The sequence below is a fragment of the Malaya genurostris genome, chromosome 2, assembly GCF_030247185.1.
Source record: "Malaya genurostris strain Urasoe2022 chromosome 2, Malgen_1.1, whole genome shotgun sequence".
Lineage (NCBI taxonomy): Eukaryota > Metazoa > Arthropoda > Insecta > Diptera > Culicidae > Malaya > Malaya genurostris.
This window is the reverse complement of record NC_080571.1, coordinates 163,838,238-163,863,436: the sequence shown is the minus strand read 5'-3', so window position 1 is coordinate 163,863,436 and position 25,199 is coordinate 163,838,238. Positions and strand designations below refer to the sequence as shown.

The following is a 25,199-nucleotide window of genomic DNA, read 5'->3' as shown; positions in this document are numbered from 1 at the left end:
TCTAACCTCTAGACAATCTCATACTAATAAACTCATGTCATTCCAAAATAATTTTCTCTAATCTCATTTAATCCCAACTAGTCTAGATAAGTTTGGGTAGTTTAAAACTAATTCAACCAAGTTTTTCCTAATTTTTTTTGAAGTGTATCTGTCATTCGAGCTCCCACGCAGAGATGCCATTTATACAGAATTATCTGTATTATACAGATTTTTACATGCGCATACAGATTTAATACAGAGTACAGATTTTATACAGATTTCTTAAATTAAATACAGATTTATACAGATATCACAAAAAGTAAAAAAGAAGTAATGAAACTTTTCCGTCTGAGCGTGTTTGATTGCCCATATTAAAATGAAAATTTTTTCGTGCAGATGTTTAATGATGAACGCTGAAATACATTTATATCATAATTTGAAACCAATTTGAACTGATGTTCAAGGAAGTCATGGCGTCATGAAACTTTATTTTCAGACTGAAAAGTTGTATGACCTGACTTGACGTTGCGTATTGGTCGTTTGAATTCCTTTTTTGAATTCCAAGTCATCATTTTCAAACGAAAAAAGTATATGGATTAACAATTCAATTGTGATTGATAACAAAAACAATTAAATTTCGTCGTTGAATGTTCTTGTCAGTACGGCAAGGACTTACGATATAAAGGAAAGCTCCTTGCGTCTGCCATTTTATAACAATAATCTAATGGAATAACATCTTTAAACACCATTTTATTTCCGAAATTTCCTTTCATTAGTGAATACAGATAAATACAGATTTTTTATACAAATCAATACAGATTTTCTATGAAAATATCTGGCATCTCTGCTCCCACGTTTACAGCCTCTTATGTCAAAATAATGCTTTTCCAGATCTCGGCTAAACCTCTCTAATCCCATTCTAATCCAGGAGATCCCTGCTAAACTTTTTTACTCCCGGTAAAACTTGTTTGAGTTCAGACAAAGTCTAGAGTGATTTGCCCCTTGTAATATCCATTTGGAAAACAGATAACTCATGAAAACTATAGAGTTCAAATACTGAATCGGATCCATATCATTCGGCATAGTCATCATTCTCATGCTCATACATTTAGCCATCGGCATCATCAAATACTGGAAATTAACAAAAACAGAAAAACAGCTACGAGCACTACTTATGGGGGAAGTAGTTATACGCGATACTCCCCAACCGAACTTAAACAACAAATCAATAATACTCGGACAACCGATAGAAGTTCCCAGCAATACAGCGAAGTCAGCAACATCGGAGTGGAGCGCCAATGAACGCTACACGACACCGTAAGTGACCGGAGGACCATCGTTGCTAGCTGTCAAATCAGAAGTTTAGGTACAAATCCTGGGTGCTTCTGTATAATTCCAATAAATAATTGTAGTTTCGACAGCGATATATATATATATATATATATATATATATATATATATATATATATATATATATATATATATATATATATATATATATATATATATATATATATATATATATATATATATATATATATATATATATATATCTATATATATATAAACCACTAACTCTGGTGTCTCTAGAATAGAAAACAGCGAACCAAAGCCGTTTGTTTGGCCATCTGCAGATAATGACTATTGAATGGAGTAGTGTTGAGGATCCAAATGAATCTTATCTCTAATCATATCTATTTATTTCTTATAATGTTCATCGGATATATGTCTATATTAACCGAAAAAGTAGGAAAAAGGATATATGAGTTCAACAAATTTCATGCCATTCTCAGACAGGCACAAAAACCACTATCTTTCAAACAACAAACACAAAACAAAATGTGATTACAATTCTTCTTAAGTAAAGTAAATTGAACTAACACATAAAAATTGCCGAAATAATATGGTTCGTTTCTTGCTTTCTGCAAAGCGACGGGAAGGCTCATCAAACTCAAAAATTCTTTCAACAGAAGTAAAAGCTCGTGTGCACGCAGTTATGAGCGAGTTAAATTCGTGCATGTTGTTTTAGATGATCAATTTAGTGATAGGACAAAATCTTTGGTCTGAGATGTGTACTGCTCGTTGGGTTCAAAAGAGAGCGATGTCAATGCTGAGTGTAATACTTGCGGTATTACTTTTTATACCTATACATCTACGTCATTCCTTAAAATTTCTCTAATACTGAGATACATGGTAGTTCCGAAATTGACATTATACATTGCTATGTGATTCAGATACAGCGATTTACCAAATATGTTTTGATACTGAGAAACTGAAAGAACTCAACAACTTCCTCCGGAGGAAGAGTACACGTTTTTGGGTGGCTTGATTCTCGATACTGCGATTTAAGCTCAGACGAAACGTCTACCCGGTGCAAAAACTACCATCCGTCCTCCCAACCCGTGGTGAGACAAGAGTGCACAAATTTAGACGCGGAGAGAGCCTCCGCGTATAAAATATTCAGAAAAAATGGAGCACCTGATAATTACCGGAATTACGCGGCGTTAGACGTTAAAACTAAGAACTTCATTAGAGAAAAGAAACGCGGTTACTGGCGTCAATTTATAGACGGCTTAACGAAAGAAACATCTATGAGCACTCTTTGGAACACAGCCCGACGAATTGCGAAATCATAACACTACGAATGAAAGCGAGGAATACTCCAACCGCTGGATATTCGATTTCGCTAAAACTGTATGCCCAGACTCTGTTCCGGAACAGAAGATCACCCACACCTCGACACCAAATACAAACGAAACACCGTTTTCGAAGGTAGAGCTCTCACTTGCACTTTTGTCATGTAACAATAAAGCCCCAGGATTAGACAGAATAAAATTCAACTTGTTGAAAAATCTGCCTGACCTCGCCATAAGGCGCTTGCTGAATTTATTCAACAAGTTCCTCACGGGTACTATTGTCCCACACGACTGGAGACAAGTAAGAGTTATCGCCATTCAAAAACCAGGGAAACCAGCCTCCGATCACAATTCGTATCGGCCGATTGCTATGCTTTCCTGTATCCGGAAATTGTTCAAAAAAATTATTCTTTCCGTCGAGACAATTGGATTGAGACTAATGGCTTACTTTCAGAAACACAATTTGGTTTCCGCAGAGGCAAAGGAACAAACGATTGTCTTGCGTTGCTCTCAACAGAAATTCAAATGGCATTTGCTCGTAAAGAACAAATTGTGTCAGTTTTCCTAGACATTAAGGGGGCTTTTGACTCAGTTTCTTTAAATATCCTATCTGAGAAGCTGCATTAGCATGGTCTTTCGCCAGTTTTGAACAACTTTTTACATAATCTATTGTCTGAGAAACACATGTACTTCGCGCATGGTGATTTGTCGACAAACGATTCAGCTATATGGGTCTTCCTCAAGGCTCATGCTTAAGCCCCCTTTTATACAATTTTTACGTAAGTAATATCGATGAATGTATTTTAAAATAATAACTCACAGGTTTAAGTTGCGATTAAGAATGTACTTTATTTTTATCAGTTGTTAACTTATATATCCTATCCTCTCCTAGTCTAGCTAATTAGTTTTTACAATTGGTGAGAATCTAAGTTAGAATGCGCAGTGTAAGTCGGGTTTAACCAATGGGATTAGTTGTATCGAGTCGGCCATTGTATACTTTGTGAGTAAGAGAGGAAATAAGCTTTTTGATGAGAGTGAGCGGGTGTGATACGAAGAGGAGCGGGCGATAGCATGTTGGGTTATTCTCGTGAGTGTCGGTTTGAGTTAGTGTGCGTTCTTGAGTTACTGTTATTCTAGGTCGTGCCGGTTGGTATTCAATTGTGGACATGAGGGGCGTCAAGAGAAGGGGAAGTGACACAGTAGGTCATGTTTATTGTGTGTGCTCGACGATGATATAACAATTTGAAACTTGATGCTTCCTTGTTTCTGCAGTAGAAATTTATGTCTACGTCGTTCCTTTCTTTGGGTCATTGTAAGTTGCCTTCATGTAGGTAATGTATTTGTTTTATGTAGGTTTCTAGGTTTTCGTGGAATGGTGTTTTTACTGGATTTTGTCAAGTGCGTGTGGTCTGGGGTGTGAGAAAGATTTAGTCTTGAATATTCATATTACATGGTCTGGAATGTGCGAGGAGATTTAGCGTAAAATGCTCATATTACATCATCCCCCTTTTGGAAGAATGATGTAACGAAGGGAAATCATTCTATAGTGCTTTATGGGATTAGGTTACTGTTTATGCGTTCGAACTCCCTAACAATTTTAATGTATATTACATAGTTTTCTTATAATTAAAATAACCGAATTTGACAGTTTTTCTCAGAGAAGCTGAGCAAAACTTCACTTACGCCCACGGCAATGATTTTTTGGTTTTTCTCTTTTTTTTTGTTTTACGTGGGGTTAAGCTCGGTAGCTGAATCTTAATTCTAAAAGTTTGATGTTACAATTTTGTATTTCATGCTTTAAAAAGTCTATTTTTGTGAACAATGATTTTTTCTTTTGATTGTAAACTTGGTATTTCGCAATTTGAATCTTGAAGTTGTGTAACATTAAATGGACCTATATAAAATGGATCTAGCATGCGTCTATTTTCGCTATGTCGTTCAAATGTATTTCTATCGAATTGCAGAGGTGATCTGTTGTTGATTTTCTAATTTCTTTTTGGTGTTTTAGATGTTTGTTTGCAATTTCGTGTGATTTGTGTAGTCGGTATTGTAATTCTTTATTGTACATGTCGAAATTATATACCGGTTCAATTTTGTCTGGGTAGGTTTCTTGTGGTAGTCTGGCTTTTACTCCGAACACTAGCTCGTAGGGTGTATACCCATGATCTGAGTGTGGTGTTGTGTTATATGAAAATGCATAGTATTGTAACCAATCATTCCAGTCAGATTGATGTTCGAAACTCGTTCGCATCTGTGATTTCTTTCCAAAGAACCAATTGTCTGAGGATGATAAGCTGTCGAAAATGTTTGTTTAATTTTTAACAATTTGCAAATTTGTTCTAGAACCTCGTTTTTATATTCGGTTCCTCTCTCGGTTTTTAACTCAAGAAACTTACCGTAAGTTAGGATAAAATTTTCTACTAAAGCTTTAGCTACAACGTTAGCTTCTTTGGTAGGTATGGGTATATATACAACGTATTTGGTCAGCTCACACTGTATGCTTACAGCATATCTGTTATTATGGGTTGTTTTGGGCAACGGTCCTGCCACTATTTCAAATGGTTTGTTAGGTGTATTCGTAATTTGTAATTTTCTATTGTATGCTTAATGATTTTGTTCTTTTTGCAAATTTCACAGGCCTTGATGAAATTAGCAATTGAACTTTTCATAAATTTCCATGTATATATTTCTCTTAATTTGAGGTACAATCTGTTTTATCCGATGTGTCCTCCTGTAGGTAGTTCATGGTGATTCTTTAATATTGCTTGTATTTCGCGAAGGTTACTAATAAACTTCGGTGGTTTGTAGATAATTATTTGTAATGTTTTTTGTGTTTGTAGGACGAGTCCTTCAAACATTTCAAATATTTTATCATTGCAAGAGATTGCTACTCTGCTAACTTTTAATTTCCTCATTTCTTCTTGATATTTGGAGATTGCAAACACGAGTGTTTGTCTGATATCTCTTACTTTTGTAATTACACGATGCATCGGTTTTTGTTTCTGTGTTCCTTTATATGTGTCAATTATAATATGATTGTTTTCGAAAAAAACATCTCATTTTAAATAGGTTTCTTACTTCGCTAGGGGTTTCCGTTGAATAAACAGAGAGTTGATCAGGCTCGCTGTTAATGCAAGGATTATTATTAGTGTTTGAGTTATTCATATGGGTAGTATTTTTGTTATTATTTAATTTGTTCTGTTCTTTTTTCCTTTTTATGAGTTCTTGTTTTCTTGATATTGACCTTGTATTAACCATTAAAATACTAGTTGCCTTCAATTCATCTGAGGACATTATTATGCGTGATAACGCATCGGCTGCAACGTTACTTTTACCTTGAATATGCTCTATGTTAAATTCAAATTCCTCTAAATCTAACCTCATTCGTGTCAATTTTAATTTTTATGGTTTTCATATTAAATAGAAATAATAACGGTCTGTGATCCGTTCGTATAGTATGAAGAACTCGTAAATATTCGACACCTATTTTTTTATTTCCATATGGTACGTGAAATTTTCGAGATATGATTTTTTGAAATTTCGCGTATTCAAAAAAGAGCTTTTTTTCAACAGCCTATATTGTAAAATCTAATAAAGATACAAAAATCCGTTCAAGACGTGAAATTTGCGTCTTTCCCTTAGCTTTCAAATAAGCGACTCCATAAAACAACCTTCAAAGTTAATTTGATGAAAAAATTAAAAATTAGTGAACAAATAAAAAAATTTCAAACTTGGGCCTAATTTTTTTTCTTATTTTTTTGTTGAAAAAAGTAACCTTAGGGGTTTAACTCAATCTTGGCAAAGTTTCAGAGTGGAAAGCTCAATACTTTCGGAGCAGTGACTTTTTCAATTACGACCCGCACGCGCCGAGCGTACCGCAGCGCAATTCGCTCGGATACGGGCTTAACTTGTCGACACATGTCACGTCACAGATCGAATCTTAACTTTGTCAGTTTATTGTTAGCAACGTTTCAGGCAGAAAATGAGTAAAATTGGGACAAAGGATTTACGTGAGTTATAAAATAATGATGACATAAAGTGTTTGCACAGTTTGCAATTTTTCTATGATTTGGTTTTTCTGGTTTACAAGAACTCAATACTTCAAACGTTTCCTGGGAAGAGAAAACTTTCATTTTTAATTCCTTGTCTCCGTGTGGCTCAGCATATTGAAACGATTTTGTTCCAGAAATTATTTAACATTTTTCGAAACGATTTTTAAGAAATTTCTCTGCTTTTACATAATCTTCCGAACATTTGTATATAACTGAAATATTGGGTAGAGAAGATGCTTTCCTAGTTCACTCGTACAATTCATTCGCGGTCGAAATTTGACAATCATTGATCATTTGTAAACTTGGGCGACGTGCCATTCTTTTGATAGTTCCTCCAGCACTGTCGCATGGCCCTTTTCCATGAGCTGTCGTGTGAAAATTCCACTTTGCAAAACGATGAAAATCATGCTCGTGATGAAAAATATTCGCAAAGTGGTTTTTTCATTTTTGAATTGATGAGGAGCGCCGTCAGAAAAATAGATGCTTTTGCGTATACGTGGATAGTATTGTGAAGAATATGATGATGATGATGATGATGGTCCCGCCTCATACCCCTACAAAGGTGTGAGCTGGACGATTTATCTAAATGATAATAAATATTGCATCACATATTTTAACCAGTTAACTAAATATAAAACGATATGGTTAATCCAGCAGGTATAGATTCTCCTTCTAAAGTACAACTGAGAACAAGAAAACATTCAAATATTTCCCATTTACTATCCAGGAAATTTCCAACCCGGGATTTACCTATTTACTAGAAAATTTCCAACCCGGGAAGATCCTTGATCAAATCAGGAATCGAACCAGATATCTTTGTCAGTATCAGACAGTAATTCACCTGGCCCTTCCCGCCGGACCAGTTCATCGCTACACACATCAGCTACGATGGAGTAACGAGACTGCGGATGAGCAGAGCCAAGCCCAATTCCATCAACAACTTCCGATCCCTATTATTTCCGAAATATAATCAATAAATAACACGACACGTAGAATGCTAAAGCTCTCAAAAATAAAAGAGAACATATCCAGTTTCAGTCATATTCAATTTCCAGATTGCCTCTACCTGCTTTGCGCGGGCGAGGCTCATACTTTTGTAGACAACTCATTTTTTTTTAACTAAACAAATTATTAAAAATCCATCATCATCATACAGAATATAACAACCTAATGCATCTTACTTGAAAAAAAAAAACAAAACAAAATAAATACAATCTTCGTCATTTTACACAGTTTTCGAAAAAATCAAATTGCACGAATTCATTAAAGATCTAATTACAAAATAGATTCTATGTGCGAAATACACAATTTTTTAAACTCTCTCAATGTTGCAGCCCGCTTGATTCGTCCTGGCATCGAATTGAAAAAACTAATCCCTTTGTACAATAACTAGTTTTGCGATCTGGCTGACAAAAAGCTTGGTGTTCTCGCATTAGACGCATTTCTAGTATTGTACCTATGCAAGTCACTTCCTCTTTCTATCCGATCACACAAATATCGAGGCAGCATTCCATTTAAAGATTTTGAAAATGAACACCATTGTTAAATAATATACTCTCTGTTTCACTGAAGACCATTGTAATGCGTTCAATAGAATATTAGAGGAAGTATATCTATTACATTTCAAAATCAATCGCATGACCTTATTTTGCAATCGCTGGAGTCTCAATATTTGCGTGTTGTTAGCAAGAACAGAATCGATGAGCAGAAGTCAATGTGAGGAGAGATTATTGATTATTGAATTTCAACCACTGAGCCAGACTGAATGTAAGTCCTCGTTCAAATGTGCAACCGCTTCATCCAAATCCTTAGCTGTAATGAACAGAGCAGTATCGTCAGCAAACAAATTTATTTCACAAAACCATAAAACTCGCTTCATGTCATTTATGTACATAATGAATAAATTAGGACCTAAAACACTACCCTTTGGCACACCAAGTGAATTACCCTGGAAACTAGACACAACATCGTTGAAAACAGTTCTCTGAGTTCTATCAAATAAATTTCGAAAGCGCGGTTGAGATCCAAGAACACTGCAAAAATAGGCTCTTTAATCTCCATTTTGCTAAAACCAGGTTTAAAGCGGTTTCGCAAGAGTGACTTTTCCGATATCCCGATTGTTCCGGTATTAAAAAGATTTATTAAGTGATTAAGAGCTTCGAGAAAAACATACACAGCTATTGCGTCATGTTTCTTGCAATCAGAAATAATTACTAATGTTTTGTGATCGATTTTGCTGTTCATTTTATTTTTTTATTTCAATTTGGTACGCGAAATTTTCGAGATATGATTTTTTGAAATTTCGCGTTTTCGAAAAAAACCCTTTATTATTTACGTAAAGTTGGAAGATCGCTATAATCGCTGTATCGCCTCTGATGGCAATTATGTTGAATAATAAAAACGAGTTTTGGCAAAAAAATGTGTGTTTCTATTAAACGATACGAACTTTTCAGCCGAACTGTTATACTCCGTCGTTAATATCTAGCGGAGGCTCCCTGTTCTCTGCGATAGTGTCTAAATTGTGAGTTTTAATTTAGTTGCTGTATGTATAGTTGAGCTGTAAAGGTAGGTAGCAAGTTTATATAACTCTTTGTTTGAAAGGTCATTAAATTTTTTTTATTCAATATTATAATAAAATTTTAAGGCACACTGCTTAAGCTCTAAGATGCCAAGGGTATTTAGTAATCTTAATTACGACTAACTTAAAACTAGAATAGTATCATTATGTAATGTAGTATCGGGGTAGCGGATTCTCGAGAATTCAGCTTTCAGCTGGCGATCGGTCTTCCATATGGCGTTGGTGAATATCCATGTTGGCCGTATCCTTCGGTCCGTGCGGGTCCGTGGGAAACACCTCGAGGCTACTAAGGCCCGGCGGGTGGCCCGGATCTTCCGTTGAATAAGACCGTTCAGATAAAGTTCTCAAATGTTCCCGTGTTTTCCCCGGGAAATTTGGGGGATACTTTCCTGGTTTCATTGCCCGGGGAGCTTCTATTGAGCTTAGACTGTCCGTGACAATGAAGTAATGGTCTTTGGGCAAGGTTTCAATGATCTCGAGGGTGCACTGAATAGCAGCTAATTCTGCGACGTACACTGAAGCCGGATCACTGATTTTGTAAGAAGCGGTGATGTTTCGATTGAAGATGCCGAAGCCTGTGGACCTGTTGATGTTTGATCCATCAGTGTAAAACACCTTTTCACAGTTGACTGTTCGAAATTTATTATGAAAGATATTAGGGGCCACTCGAGGGCTTACGTGATCCGGAATTCCACGAATCTCTTGTCTCATGGATGTGTCGAAAAACACAGTAGAATCAGAAGTATCTGAGAAATGAGCACGGTTGGAAACAAACGAAGAAGGATTAATATTCTGAGCCATGTAATCAAAATACAAGGACATAAAACGGGTCTGAGAATTGAGCTGGACAAACCTTTCGATGTTTTCAATCACCATCGGATTCAATATATCGCATTGGATTAGCAATCGATATGAGAGATCCCAGAATCGATTTTACAATGGTAAGACACCCGCGAGCACTTCGAGACTCATCGTATGAGTCGACTGCATGCAACCTAAGGCAATACGCAAACAAAGATACTGAATTCTTTTCAGTTTAATGAAATGGGTGTTCGCCACGGATCGGAAGCAGAAGCATCCTAATTCCATTACGGACATTATCGTTGTTTGGTAAAGCCTGTTCAGGTCTCCTGCGTGGGCATCCCACCAAGTTTTGGTTATTGTGCGAAGAAAAATGATTCTCTGCTGGCATTTTTGTTTCAAATACCTAATGTGACATCTCCAGATGTCTTTAGAGTCGAACCAGACCCCGAGATATTTAAATGTGAAGACCTAAGGTATGGTTCCACCTCCTAGTTGAAGCTGTAATTGTTGCTGGTTCTCGCTTCCTTGAAAATACAACCAGCTCAGTTTTCTCCGAAGAGAACTCAATACCCATTTGAAGAGCCCATGTCGACAAGTTGTCGAGGGTATCTTGCAGTGGTCCTTGGAGATCGACAGCTTTGAGTCCTATAATAGACACAACGCTGTCGCTAGCAAGTTGTCTTTGCGTGCAAGATGTGTTGATACATTCATCAATGTTGTTTACGTAAAAGTTGTATAAAAGGGGGCTTAAACATGAGCCCTGAGAAAGACCCATGTAACTGAATCGTATTGTCCACAAATCACCATGCGCTAAATACATGTATTTCTCGGACAATAGATTACACAAAAAGTTATTCAAAATTGGTGAAAGACCATGCTGAAGAAACTTCTCGGGTATGATGTTTATGGAAACTGAGTCAAAAGCCCTCTTGATGTCTAGAAAAACTGACGCCATTTGTTCTTTACGAGCAAATGCCATTCGAATTTCGGTTGAGAGCAAGACAATCGTTTGTTCCTTTGCCTCTGCGGAAAACAAAATGGGTATCTGAAAGTAAGCCATTAGTCTCGACCCAATTGTCTAAACGAAAAAGAATAATTTTTTCGAACAATTTCCAGATACAGGAAAGCATAGCAATCGGCCGATACGAATTGTAATCGGAGGCTTGTTTCCCTGGTTTTTGAATGGCGATAACTCTTACTTGTCTCCAGTCATGTGGGACAGTATTATCCTCAAGAAGCTTATTGAATAAATTCAATAAGCGCCTTTTGGTAGAGTCAGGCAAATTTTTCAACAAGTTAAATTTGATTTTGTCTAACCTCGGAGTTTTAATGCTACACGACAAAAGCGCAAGTGAGAGTTCTACCATCGAAAAAGGTTTTTCGTTTCTGTTTGATGAGGCGACGCGCATGATCGTCTGTTCCGGAACAGAGTCAGGACATACTTTTTTAAGCGAAATCGAATATCCAGCGATTATAATATACTTCATTATCGTTCCTGGTGTTATGATTACGCATTCGTCAGGCCGTGTTCCAAAGAGTGCTCATTGATGTTTCTTTCGATAATCCGTCTACGAATCGACGCCAACATCCGCTTTTCTTCGGTTCAATCAAGCTTTGCATTTTAGCGTCTAATGCCGCATACTTTCTATAATTATCAGGTGTTCCGTTTTCCCTAAACTCGATAAATGATCAAGCCCTATTCGCGTTTAGTTCTGAGCACTCTTTGTCCCACCTGGGGTTCGGAGGACGGATGCTTGTTTTCGCGCCGGGTACACGTTTCGTCTGAGCTTGAATCGCGGAGTCTAGAATCAAGCCAGCCAAAAACGTGTCCTCTTCCTCCGGAGGAAGTTCTTGTGTTGTTTCTGGTTTCTGAGATATCGAATTTGCGTAGCATTTCCAATCAACATTTCGTGTGAGGTCATACGAAACATTGATTGTCTCCGATGGTCTTAATCCGTAGGCGATTGAAATCACGATAGGTAGATGATCGCTACCGTGGGGATAAGGGAGCACCTTCCACGTGCAGTCCAACCGTAGCGATGTCAAGCAAAGGGATAAGTCCAGCGCACTTGATCTTGCTGGTGGTGCAGGAATTCGTGTCATTTCTCCCGTATTCAAGATTTTCATATTGAAGTTGTCGCAGATATCATGGATCATAGCTGATCTGTTATCGTCGTGAAGACAACCCCATCCCGTACCGTGAGAGTTAAAGTCTCCTAAATCCAACGTCGGTGCGGGAAGGAGCTCAATGATATTACTGAGCCGCTGATGCCCAACCGAGGCTCTTGGCGGAATATATATGGGAGAAATGCAAAGGTCCTTGCCTTTGATTGTAACATGACATGCGACAACTTCAATACCTGGTATCGATGGGAGGTTAATGCGATAGAATAGCAGAACTTTTTGATCACTAAACTTTTTGATCACTAAAAGTACTCCTCCATAGGGATCATCTCGATCCAGACGAATAATGTTAAAATCGTGGAAGTTTAAGGGTATTTCAGAAGTTAGCCAAATTTTGCACAATGCAAATGCGTCACATTTCCGATTATTTACTAGAAATATTCTAAACTGGTCTCAAAACTACAAAAATCAATAGTCATTACCAGTAGGCAACTAAACAAACCGATTCTGGCTATCCTGGCTCACGGTATCTGGTTCCGGAAGTATCGGAAATAGTGGTCATATATACCAAAATGGATCTCACTCACTTTTCTCAGCGATGGTTTGACCGATTTCCACAAACTTAGATTCAAATGAAAGGTCTTCCGATCCCATACGGAATTGCAGAATTTCATCCGGATCCGACTTCCGGTTCCGGAATTATAGGGTAAAGTGTGTTCAATATTGTACACCGTCATTGAAACCGGCGAAACAAAACACGTGAAATTTTTTCTAAAATGGTCTCAAAACTACACAAATCGATAGTCATTATCAGTAGGCAACTAAACAAACCGATTCCGGCTCAGTTCGGGTTTACATCTCATCCAAGTCAGTCGACAAACAAAACCGCTTATGTTGGGGACAGAAGAAACCAAGTACAGTATTGTGTAGTGAACAATAGACCTCGAAAATGAGTGAACCAAACAAACAAAAGCTACCGTCGGTACGAAAGAATACAATTATTGTTGACTTCAGACAGTGCAAAATTCGACCTTCGATACGAGAACTTGAAGGTTTGCTTAAGGAGCAAATGCATCTTGACATTAAACGTGTGCATTTATTTCAATGCAATAAGACCAATAATGTTGTTTATATCTAGTTCTATAAAGAGTTGGATGCAATTCAATTCGCTAAAGACAATAATAATGTGCACTATGTGGAACATGAAAACATCATGTACAACATTCCAGTATATATGGAAGCTAGTGCTATAGAAGTGCGTGTGCATGATCTTCCCTCAAGCGTCATCGATCCTTATATCCGCAAAACCATGTCCCAATACGGAGAGATTCTCTCTATCGAAAAAGAAAAGTGGAAGAATTTTTTCCCCGGTATTCTAAATGGCGTACGTTTGTTACGCATGCGCTTGAGGAGGTCTATACCTTCTTATGTGACATTCGGTCAGGATACAAGAATACCGTGCAAATCACTTGTTACCTATGACAATCAGATGGCCACATGTCAATATTGCCAAAAAGCTGTTCACTTCGGTAAGCCATGTGATAAACCGGACAAGGAGACAACTATACCAAAGGACAACGGTGCTTCCTTCACATCAACCCCAAGCAACCCTAGTACACCTGTGACAGTCACCAACAACAGTGAAACATCCTCTTCAACGAAACCATCCAACGTATCCCCTATAGAACTAAGTACACCAGCTGCAGTTAACAGCTTACCATCCAACCAAGCAGCAACTGCAAAAAATGTACAACAAAGCGCATCTACAGCCACTAGCAACGAAATCAACAACAATACCACCGATGCGGCAATGGATGACGAGACGAACCACGAACGAAGTGCCCCTCAATCCTCGCAGGAGGAAAATGGAAATCCTCTCCCCCTAGAAAAAGGGTGACAACGAGATCCAATACAAAAAAATCTTTTATTTAAAAACTCAGCAAAATCGCCCACGTAAAGTTTGTACGCAAATGAGCCTAAATAAAATATCTTTTGAATAAAATAAAATAAAAACATTCCGGCTATCCTGGCTCCCGGTATCCGGTTCCGGAAGTACCGGAAATAGTGGTCATATATACCAAAATGGATCTCATGCACTTTTCTCAGCGATGGATTGACCGATTTTCACAAACTTAGATTCAAATGAATGGTTTTCCGGTCCCATACGGAATTCCTGAATATCATCTGGATCCGACTTCTGGTTCCGGAATTACAGGGTAAAGTGTGTTCAATATTGTACACCGTCACTTAAACCGGCGAAACAAACACGTGAAAATTTTTCTAAACTGGTCTCAAAACTACACAAATCGATAGTCATTATCAGTAGGCAACTAAACAAACCGATTCCAGCTATCCTGGTTCCCGGAATCCGTTTCCGGAAGTACCGGAAATAGTCGTCATATATACCAAAATGGATCTCACTCACTTTTCTCAGTGATGGTTTGACCGATTTCCACAAACTTAGATTCAAATGAAAGGTCTTCTGGTCCCATATGGAATTCCTGAATTTCATCCGGATCCGACTTCCGATTCCGGAATAATAGGGTAAAGTGTGTTCAATATTGTACACCGTCACTTAAACCGGTGAAACAAAAAACGTGAAAATTTTTCTAAATTAGTCTCAAAACTACACAAATCGATAGTCATTATCAGTAGGCAACTAAACAAACCGATTTCGGATATCCTGGTTCCCGGTATCCGGTTCCGGAAGTACCGGAAATAATGGTCATATATACCAAAATGGATCTCACTCACTTTTCTCAGCGATGGTTGTACAGATTTCCACAAACTTAAATTCAAATGAAAGGTCTCGTGGTCCCATACGGAATTCCTGAATTTCATCCGGATCCGACTTCCGGTTCCGGAATTATAGGGTAAAGTGTGTTCAATATTGTACACCGTCACTTAAACCGGACAAACAAAAAACCTGTTTTAATCCACCTAGTGGTGTAATGATTCCTTTCTCATGTACATATAATATTGTGGTATTCTATTCAAAAATATTCTCTTCGAGTTTTGAAAGAAACGAAAAGACTGTTTATGCATAATATACAGAATAAAACAGTGCTTTGATTGCGTAAGCCATCCTTAAGAAAACGAAATGGGTTCACTATTATATGCACTTTCCAGAATCCGGAACCGGATACCGGAAACCAGGATAGCCGGAATCAGTTTGTGTAGTTGCCTACTGATAATGACTATCGATTTGTGTAGTTTTGAGACCAATTTAGAAATTTTTTTACGTTTTTTGTTTCGCCGGTTTAAGTGACGGTGTACAATATTGAACAAACTTTACCCTATAATTCCGAAACCGGAAGTCGGATCCGGATGAAATTCGGGAATTCCGTATGAGACCAGAAGACCTTTCATTCGAAGCTAAGTTTGTGGAAATCGGTCACACCATCGCTGAGAAAAGTGAGTGAGATCCATTTTGGTACATATGACCACTATTTCCGGTACTTCCGGAACTGGATACCGGGAACCAGGATAGCCGGAATCGGTTTGTTTAGTTTCCTACTGATAATGACTATCGATCGAGAAAATTTTGAGACCAGTTTAGAAATTTTTTTACGTTTTTTGTTTCGCCGGTTTAAGTGACGGTGTACAATATTGAACACACTTTACCCTATAACTCCGGAACCGGATGTCGGATCCGGATGAAATTCAGGAATTCCTTATGGGACCACGAGACCTTTCATTTGAATCTTAGTTTGTCAAAATCAGTTTAGCCATCTCCGAGAAAACCTAGTGAGATTATTTGACACATACACACACATACATACATACACACACACAGACATTGCTCAGCTCGATGAACTGAGTCGAATGGTATATGACACTTGGCCCTCCGGGCCAATTTTCACTGGTCGGTTTTTCAAGTGATTGCATAACCTTCCTATATGAGAAAGGCAAAACGTAAAAAAAAATCTAAACTCTTCTCAAAACTACACAAAACGATAGATATTATCGGTAGGCAACTAAACAAACCGATTCCGGCTATTCTGTTTCCGGTATCCGGTTCCGGAAGTACCGGAAATAGTGGTGATATATACCAAAAGGGATCTCACTCACTTTTCTCAGCGATGGTTTGACCGATTTCCACAAACTTAGATTCAAATGAATATTCTTGTGCTCCCATACGTAATACCCGAATTTCCCGGATCCGGAGTGAGTGAGATCTATTTTTGTATATATGACCACTATTTCCGGTACTTCCGGAACCGGATATCGGGAACCAGGATAGCCGGAATCGGTTTGTTTAGTTGCCTACTGATAATAACTATCGATTTGTGTAGTTTTGAGACCAGTTTAGAAATTTTTTTACGTGTTTTGTTTCGCCGGTTTAAGAGACGGTGTGCAATATGTAACACACTTTACCCTATAACTCCAGAACCGGAAGTCGGATCCGGATGAAATTCTGGAATTACGTATGGGACCACAAGGCCATTCATTTGAATCTATGTTTGTAGAAATCAGTCACACAATCGCTGAGAAAAGTGAGTGAAATCCATTTTGGTTTATATGACCACTATTTCCGGTACTTCCGGAACCGGATACCGGGAACCAGAATAGCCGGATTCGGTTTGTTTAGTTGCCTACTGATAATAACTATCGATTTGAGTAGTTTTGAAACCAGTTTGCAAATTTTTTTACGTGTTTTGTTTCGCCAGTTTAAATGACGGTGTACTATGTGTAACACTCTTTACCCTATAACTCCGGAACCGGAAGTAGGATCCGGAGAAAATTCAGGAATTCCGTATGGGACCACGAGACTTTTCATTTGAATCTATCTCCGAGAAAACCTAGTGAGATTATTTGACACACACACACAGAGAGAGAGAGAGAGAAAGATTGCTCAGCTCGATTGACTGAGTCGAATGGTATATGACACTTTTTTCACAAGTCGGTTTTTCAAGTGATTGCATAACCTTTCTATATGAGAAAGGCAAAAACGTGAATAATCCACCTAACAGTGAAATAACACCTTTATTATCAATCCGCATATGTTTTTTGCATGCATATTCTTCGGTGTTTTAGTTCTCATGACATTATTTAAATTATCGTCGTTTTAAACGGCAAATTGAGATTATTATCACTCATTACGCTGTAATGTCGACACTGCAAATCGTATCTAATTTCAATCTTAACGTGTGACAATCGATTGAACATTCAATAAGATGTTGGAGTAAGTTCCATTTTCAAGGTTTTGCGTCATTATTTATGGTACTTCCAGAGCCGGTATTCAGGAACTAGCATAACCCAAAATGATTCGCATGGCCATATATTACTACGTCAAACAATTTACATCTTTTCTATAGATATGAATTTTAAAAACTCCTCAGCCTGTAAATCCAGAATCGGATAAAACTCACCAATTTTGTATGGGACCATAAATCCTTTAAATTGAATTTTCGTTTTTGAAGTCTTTTGAAGTTGGCCTTTTTGAGAAAATGATTGAGCTTTGAGAAACGGTTCGATACTGAAACCGGAATTCTAAAATCGGTGTAGCCGAAATCAGTTAATTTCACCTGAGGAGGAACTGTAGAGCGAATTAAATGTTGGTGGCCTTCTAAATCGAAAACTGAATACCGCTTAAACTGAAATAAATTTATTTGGTAATCGGCTATCCAACTCTGCCGACTCGATTAACCTGATTAATTTATGTGAAATGGACATTTTTATACTAATGACCCTGTATCTTCTAAACCGAAAGTCGGATCTGACTAAAAAGTAAGATGTTTTATAGGATTTTAAGAATCATAGATGGTTCCTAGATTCATAGATGGTTCCTAGATGGTTCCTAGATTGCATTTCAATCTTAGATCGGTTCAGCCATCTACGAAAAACATGAGTTGCATTATTTTAATTTCGTTTCACATATCATCCTGTGGACTTGCAATCAGAAGTCGAATGAAAACGTAATTCAGGAACCTTGTTTGGGATTATACTACTTTTTATATGAATCTGAGTTTGTAGAAAACAGTTTAGCCATCTCGAATGGTATATGGGAGTTATGTTCTTCCAGCATTTATTACCATAATTAGTTTAAATTAGAATAAGTATGGAGTTACTTTGAACTTGAAGATGCTGCCATCGCCTAACATTTTTCCATTTTGACATACAACTTTGTATAACTCAAAAAGTAAACACCCGATCTCAAAACCATTCAATAGCGTTCAGGGTAACGGGGAGACCTTTTATTTGTCCAGCCATCTCTGAGAACACACACACACACACACACGGATATTTGCTCAATTCGTCGAGCTAAATCGATTGGTATATGACACTATGACTATGACTATGGAAAAATTTTCTATAGTTTGAGCGAATTGTATACAGGGTCCGGCACTCGAAGTGTAACCAATTAAAAAAGTCATAAATTCAGTTTGGAAAATTACTTTTACTTAATTCAAAGTACAAAATGTGGAAAAATAATACAAAATTCAGAATCAATTCACTTTTGCTCGATATGACCACCTTTTGCCTTGACCTTTGCCAAGAATGGCTGGAAAACAACGTTCCGAACTTCATCACGTCCACACAATGGCTCTCAAATTCACCAGATGCGAATCCAATAGATTATTCTCTTTGGGCCATTTTGGAGAGCAAAGTCCGAACTAAAAGATACACCAGTCTCGAGGCGCTGTAAAAGTAATTTTCCAAACTGAATTTATGGCCTTTTTAATTGGTTACACTTCGAGTGCCGGATCCTGTATATATATATTTGTTATATATATATATATATATATATATATATATATATATATATATATATATATATATATATATATATATATATATATATATATATATATATATATATATATATATATATATATATATATATATATATATATATATATATATATATCTACATATATATATATATATATATATATATATATATATATATATATATATATATATATATATATATATATATATATATATAAATATATATATATAATGTACGAGTATACATCGTCCTACAAATAAAATATAGTATTAACAATCTATAAATACCCGGCAGCAGTCACTCCTGCAAAAAGTGCTATGGATATCAGGGCCATCAATATCTAAAAAGAAACAAAACATTGTCAAAAATTAGAAGAGAAGGAAAATGAAATGCAGGGAATCGTACATTCTGTTTTAAACCACCAGAGAATTATGATATCCATCTAAAACAGTAATTCTCAAACTTTTTGGTGGAATGGCCATTTTGTATCTAACGTATCAAAATAATTTTTGCTACATGCCATCGGAAATATGATCAAAATTTCATGATAAAATTTTCAGTTGAATGACATAATCTCAAATAATTCAAAATTAAACATTTCTGAAATGTTAGGTGTCAACGAGTATCAAAAAGGAAAACTCATCACGCGTGTTTGCCATTCTTATATTTTGGAGGCTCTTAGCTCAGTGGTCTATCCTATTATGTCTGATATTACCAACAACTGAAATCTTAATATTTGCATTTTTATTAATAGCCACCAACTCAATTTTTAAACGACTAATTTTGCAACCTAATTCGAAAACTATAATAAATAAAGCGGGGGTCAAATAAATAGATATGAAAACCTTTTTTAATCCACCTTGTGGTGTAATGATGCCTTTTTCATATTACTTATGTTTTCAAAAATATCACTTGAAGATTCTGTAAAGATTTTTAACAAACTTGAATTAAAACAAAAACTTTCTTTGGTTAAAACTCCCATCACCTTTTCGATTTGTAAACAGCTATGTCAAGTTAATATAGATTTAAATGTAGCAACCCTTGAACAAAATTGATCAAAGCATGCTAGGTGGGTGCGGTTTCTTCTTCTTCCGTACCAGCACGTACCGATGCGCACCGATTTTACCTTATTTTGTATGACAGTTTGAAACTTTTGATACTCATTGCCCTATAATTTCGGAACCGGAAGTCGGATCTAGATGAAATTGCACAATGTCTTTAAAGACACTGAGAGCTTTAATTTGAATCACGATTTGTGAAAATCGGTTTAACCGTCGATGAGAAATCGAAGTGAGTTCCGTTTCTGGAGCTTTTCTTCACTATAACCGGTGCGTTCGGAATCGGAAACCGGACACTAGTAGTCCAAAAGTAGATTCATATATCCACCAACTAACAGGATCTGCCAACTTAATAAATAATAACCGGAAGATGGAGTTTCAAGACCTTTCAAATTCGGTTTAAAAATTTCCGAGAAAACTGAATGCGCATTTTCATAGATTTGCATATATATATATATATATATATATATATATATATATATATATATATATATATATATATATATATATATATATATATATATATATATATATATATATATATATATATATATATATATATATATATATATATATATATATATATATATATATATATATATATATATATATATATATATATATATATATATATATATATATATATATATATAGATCGAGATACAATTCAATAGCGATCTAGCGATCGAATAGCGATTTATGTTGACCTGTAATGAAATAGATAACTGTTGAAGTACAGGTGTGTAATGTCACACGGAACGAAATCCGTTACTACTGTCATGATTAGAATGAAACCAATCATTTTAACTTCTCATTAAACCATGAGCAATAACTCTTCTCCCATTAAAAATTAATCGTGGTTCGAAAATGCGTTACTTGAAGAATGTACTTCTTTCAAAGCTAGTTTCGCTTCCGACAAGAGCGATTACATCACAGCTGCCAGTTGTTTGCATTAGTGAAAAAACAACGAAAAGAGAACAGCGGTGGGGAGCATTACACAAAATCAGCCGTTCTATGGCTCTAAAAGTTTTTAAAAGAATTATTAAGATTTCTTGCTCGCAAATCGAAGGTAAATATCCTCAGTTTAGTGAAAATCTAGAACAATTTGATTAGATTTGTGCACTTTCCGCTGTGTGAAATTCACAGTAATCTTGATCAAGTAAAGCCTTCTTTGTTTTTGCGAAAAATGTTCCAGAGTTTAATGTCGTAACATAGAGAATTACGCAATCTGACCCTTCTGAATGCTAGAAACGGGGGGACATTTCCGAGCATTAGTCATCGCAGCGATGTTGTAGAAACTTTGTTATAAAAACATGGTCATTTCCGTGCATTAGTCAGCGCAGATATGCTGTAGAAACAAAGTTATTTTTTTTTTCACGGACCCTAGCAACTGCCAGTGGCATAGTGACAGTGGTCTCGGCTCTTCGGTAGAACTTCGGGAGAAAGTCGGATGAACCTTCGACTTAAAATCACAAGCTCAGTTTGTACTAAGATCTTCGGGTTTCATCCGAAAGTAAATGTTAGGAGTTTAAAACCCATAGTTGGGAGGAGTTAGGAGTTAGTCAGTTTCAGAGAGTTCGCGGAAAATATCTGTAAGTTTAGGGGGTTAACCCGTAGACAGGTCAGTCAGTTTTCGGATAGTATACGGATAGTAGTCCGTCAATCAGTCAATCAGTTTTCAGAGAGTCGCAAGCCACGGTCGTCATAATTTAGAGCGTAGTTTCATTGTGCGATTAACACTAAAAGGAAAAAGGTCGTTCTCGTGTTAATAATCGTTTTTCAAGTAGTACCATTCCGTGTACAATATCGTTGTAGAGAAAAAACCCGTTAAATGTGGCTAACAGAAAAGCATGAATACAGTTTTGAATAGTGATAAGAAAAGAATCCGCTAAATGTGGCACGAAAGCAGTTTTTGAATAGTGATAAATAAAAGTAAATCTCGGATTTGTCAGCACATAGCCTTATGGTAGTAAGTGGAAGAAAAAACATTCTCTGAGGGATAATAGCTATTTTTCGTGAACAAAACATACAGCACAAGAAGCGTAGATCCACTTTAGTGTTACCGAGAAAAGATAACAACTGATAACAACTGATCTTTGCGAAAAATTTTCTGCCGTTGTGTAGTTTGCTTCGTTTGCTAAAAACTTTAATTGTGAAGTAATATAAGTAAATAAAAGAAGTTTAAAGAAGAACGAAAAAAGATTATTATTTCTATTTGTGAAAAACACCCCTTAAATCCTCGACTCACGCCGCTCGGACTTCGTGGCAAAATACAGGCTATTCACAATTGATCGAGAATGTGATCAAGAATTGGCTGCCTGCTCGAATGAGTGTTGAACAGTAGCTGTAATTGCAAATTACAAGAACTTTATAATCATTGAAAGTGCTTGGCGATATTGGTCGTCTAAAATATTGATTTTGAAATGATGGTTTGGTCTATCATTTTTAGAGCTTGGAATTTTACGACTCTGTAAATAGTTTGAAAGTAACCTTATGAATCGTATTGAAAATTTTGGCTATTTTGGCCACTTTCATATATTTTTGCCCGGCGCACATATTTCTGGACGTAATCGATATTAAGTACATCATGTCTCAGAATTTTAAGGATTTTTTATTCATAAACATATTAGGTTGCAAATTACTTCCGTTGGCCAATTTGTTAGCAGTGAAAAGACAAGTTTTTTGTCCCTATCGCGAAGATTATGATTAAATTACTTTAATAAAAATGAATTTAAAAAATTGATTCCATGGATTTTTCGTTACTTTGAGCGATGAATTGGTTTCGTATGACTGTTTTTTTTTCGAATAGATCGGAGCTTTTACTTGAAGTTACCGCAAAGATGCAAGCTCGATTCGGTATCTATTTAAACACGCCCAGAAACTAATTCAGGGCAAGCATTAATAATAAGTCGATTAATATTTTCTTATAGAAAAGTGTCTGATACTCGAATGCCTCTTTGTCTTCGAATGCGAAATTTGGTATGGTATGAGTAGATCTAATACATTATGCATTATGCCGCTTGCGGAAATAAATCCCACGAATATTACCCAATACGTGCCTACGTCAACTGTAATTTGTTTCTTATACGAATCTAAACCCAGTCAGACTTCTGCGAAAAATATAAGTGTGGCTTCGGAGCCCGGCTCGAACAAACCGTACGATCGACAAATGAATGGGTTTTCCGTAAAAATGTTAGGTCTGCTCCGTAGCGAAACAACCTTCGCTTTTAAAGCATTAAGATTTAAATTCCTGTTTCTGTTGCTATGAAAAGCTTAAGGTAAATAAATGTTACTACGGCAACGGTAGCTGTTATTCCAATAACAACCGTTTTTCAGGCTGAGTTGCCAGTTACAAATATTTTTCAAGCGATTTCATTATGACATTACGAGTTACTGAGGATAGTGAAATTTGTGATACAGTTTTTAATAGCAGGTCGTGTCGTCGACCAGGCACTCTGTAGAGAAATCGGCATAAAAGTGTTCTTTATTGATTCACCACCAGTTACAAATTGAGCTGCCCCTTGAATAAGATAAAAAATAATCTTCTGTTAATACGGGTGTCTATTTCTTATAGGTCACAATCTCCTAAAATGCTCCTGAAATTAGACATGAAAGTGAGTTTTTACTGTCATTGTCACCCATTTCCACCATTGATAAAACGCAACCATTTGGTAGAGATTCTACGAATAGGATTTTATTGTAAAGCTATCAATCGAATGGTGGTATTAAGATCCGAGATCCAAAAGGCTTACCGTTTAAGTGTACTTAAAAAACGTTGTGCTCAGAGATGTCTATCTCCTCTGTGTGACGAAGAGCAAGCAAAATTTCTCCCCTCGCACTGACAACTTCAACGAGAGCTCTTCTCTTTCACAATTATACACCACTGTTGTGTAAGTGTGCACGCATCATGAGTGCGTTTGTTTATTTCCTTTTACCTCTTCCACTGAATCGCACCAAAGTGCTAGAGCATTAGCTAATAAATTCTCTGAGGTGGATGCAGATACTTTCACAGAGGTGTACACGCCGGTGAGCACTCTGCTGTATGGTTTTCGTAGATGAAGCGTGGATACGCAAAATCAGCAAAATAAAACAAATTTATCGTAAAATCTTCGGTTTTCCTTGCAAATTTTTCATAGCAAGGCCAGATCTACTCTCTATTAATTGAAGTTCACAGAAGTGTTCGCTCACCATCACGCGCCAGTGGTCACTTGGGTGTATTTAGACAGCATTTGAGTGTGTGCTTTAACCACAAGCACACACTCAAATGCTGTCTATTCGACACTGAGAAGAAGCGCGCTTTCCTCTTTGTGCGGTGATTCGTTTTTTGCATCCTCGGTGTGGCAAAAATCTGACTCTAGCGTGTATAACTCTGGTGAAATGCCAACTCTGGTTGTGCTTACAATGTGTAGCAAACACATTCTACATAATTCCTAATATTAAGACCCTAAATACACAATTAGTCATTACGTAGAATTTGATCGTTATGAAATGCTGAGATTCTCTCGTAATTGTAAAATATGTTTTTGTGTCGAAAATATATTCAACCGTAATGATCTGATCACGAAACTATTATGATTCATGTATGTTCATGATCATGAATGTGAGGAAATCAGATAAAACATCAATTCCAAAATAATCATCATTGATTTGATCACGCATGATCCGTAGAAGATCCTTTCTGCTAGTGATAATGGTAGTAAAATCGGTATCAAATAGAGAGTGTACGTACAGTAAACAAATTATCACTGCCACGCCAAACACTTGATTTAAAGGGTATGTTAATTACCAACGTTATTAATTGGACTTGATCATTCACGACTACTAACGGCAACGAAACAACGTGTAAATGAAATCAGACCAGTCACGACCAAGACACACATCGGCTGGATAATATATGGAAGGATTCTAGGCATCAACAAGTCACATATTGCGTTATTGAGGAGCAAGATGCTCTTCGTGAAGATATACAGAAATATTTTTCAACCGAATAATTCATTGTCAAAGTCACTCATCAAAATCATATAAATACTTCTATATCGTCAGGACAAAATCCAGCAGACAATTATATCGCAAGAGAGTATATGGTGCACGGGCTTTTCTTGTAAAAGACCAAAATACTACAATCAGACTGCAGAAACTGATTAAGAAAAAGGGATCTGTAACATACACGAGATACAACAATATATATATATATATATATATATATATATATATATATATATATATATATAT

At 36.5% G+C, this 25,199-nt stretch overlaps 1 protein-coding gene across 1 annotated transcript in view; it reads right to left on the bottom strand.

Moving 5' to 3' along the window:
- The window catches only part of LOC131431954 (uncharacterized), a 515,365-nt gene that overhangs the window by 116,370 nt on the left and 373,796 nt on the right, over positions 1-25,199 (bottom strand). Inside the window, exon 2 of the mRNA XM_058597944.1 lies at positions 19,197-19,249. Within this exon, the coding sequence (XP_058453927.1) occupies positions 19,197-19,249 (53 nt within the window). The remainder of the gene's footprint in view (positions 1-19,196; positions 19,250-25,199) is intronic.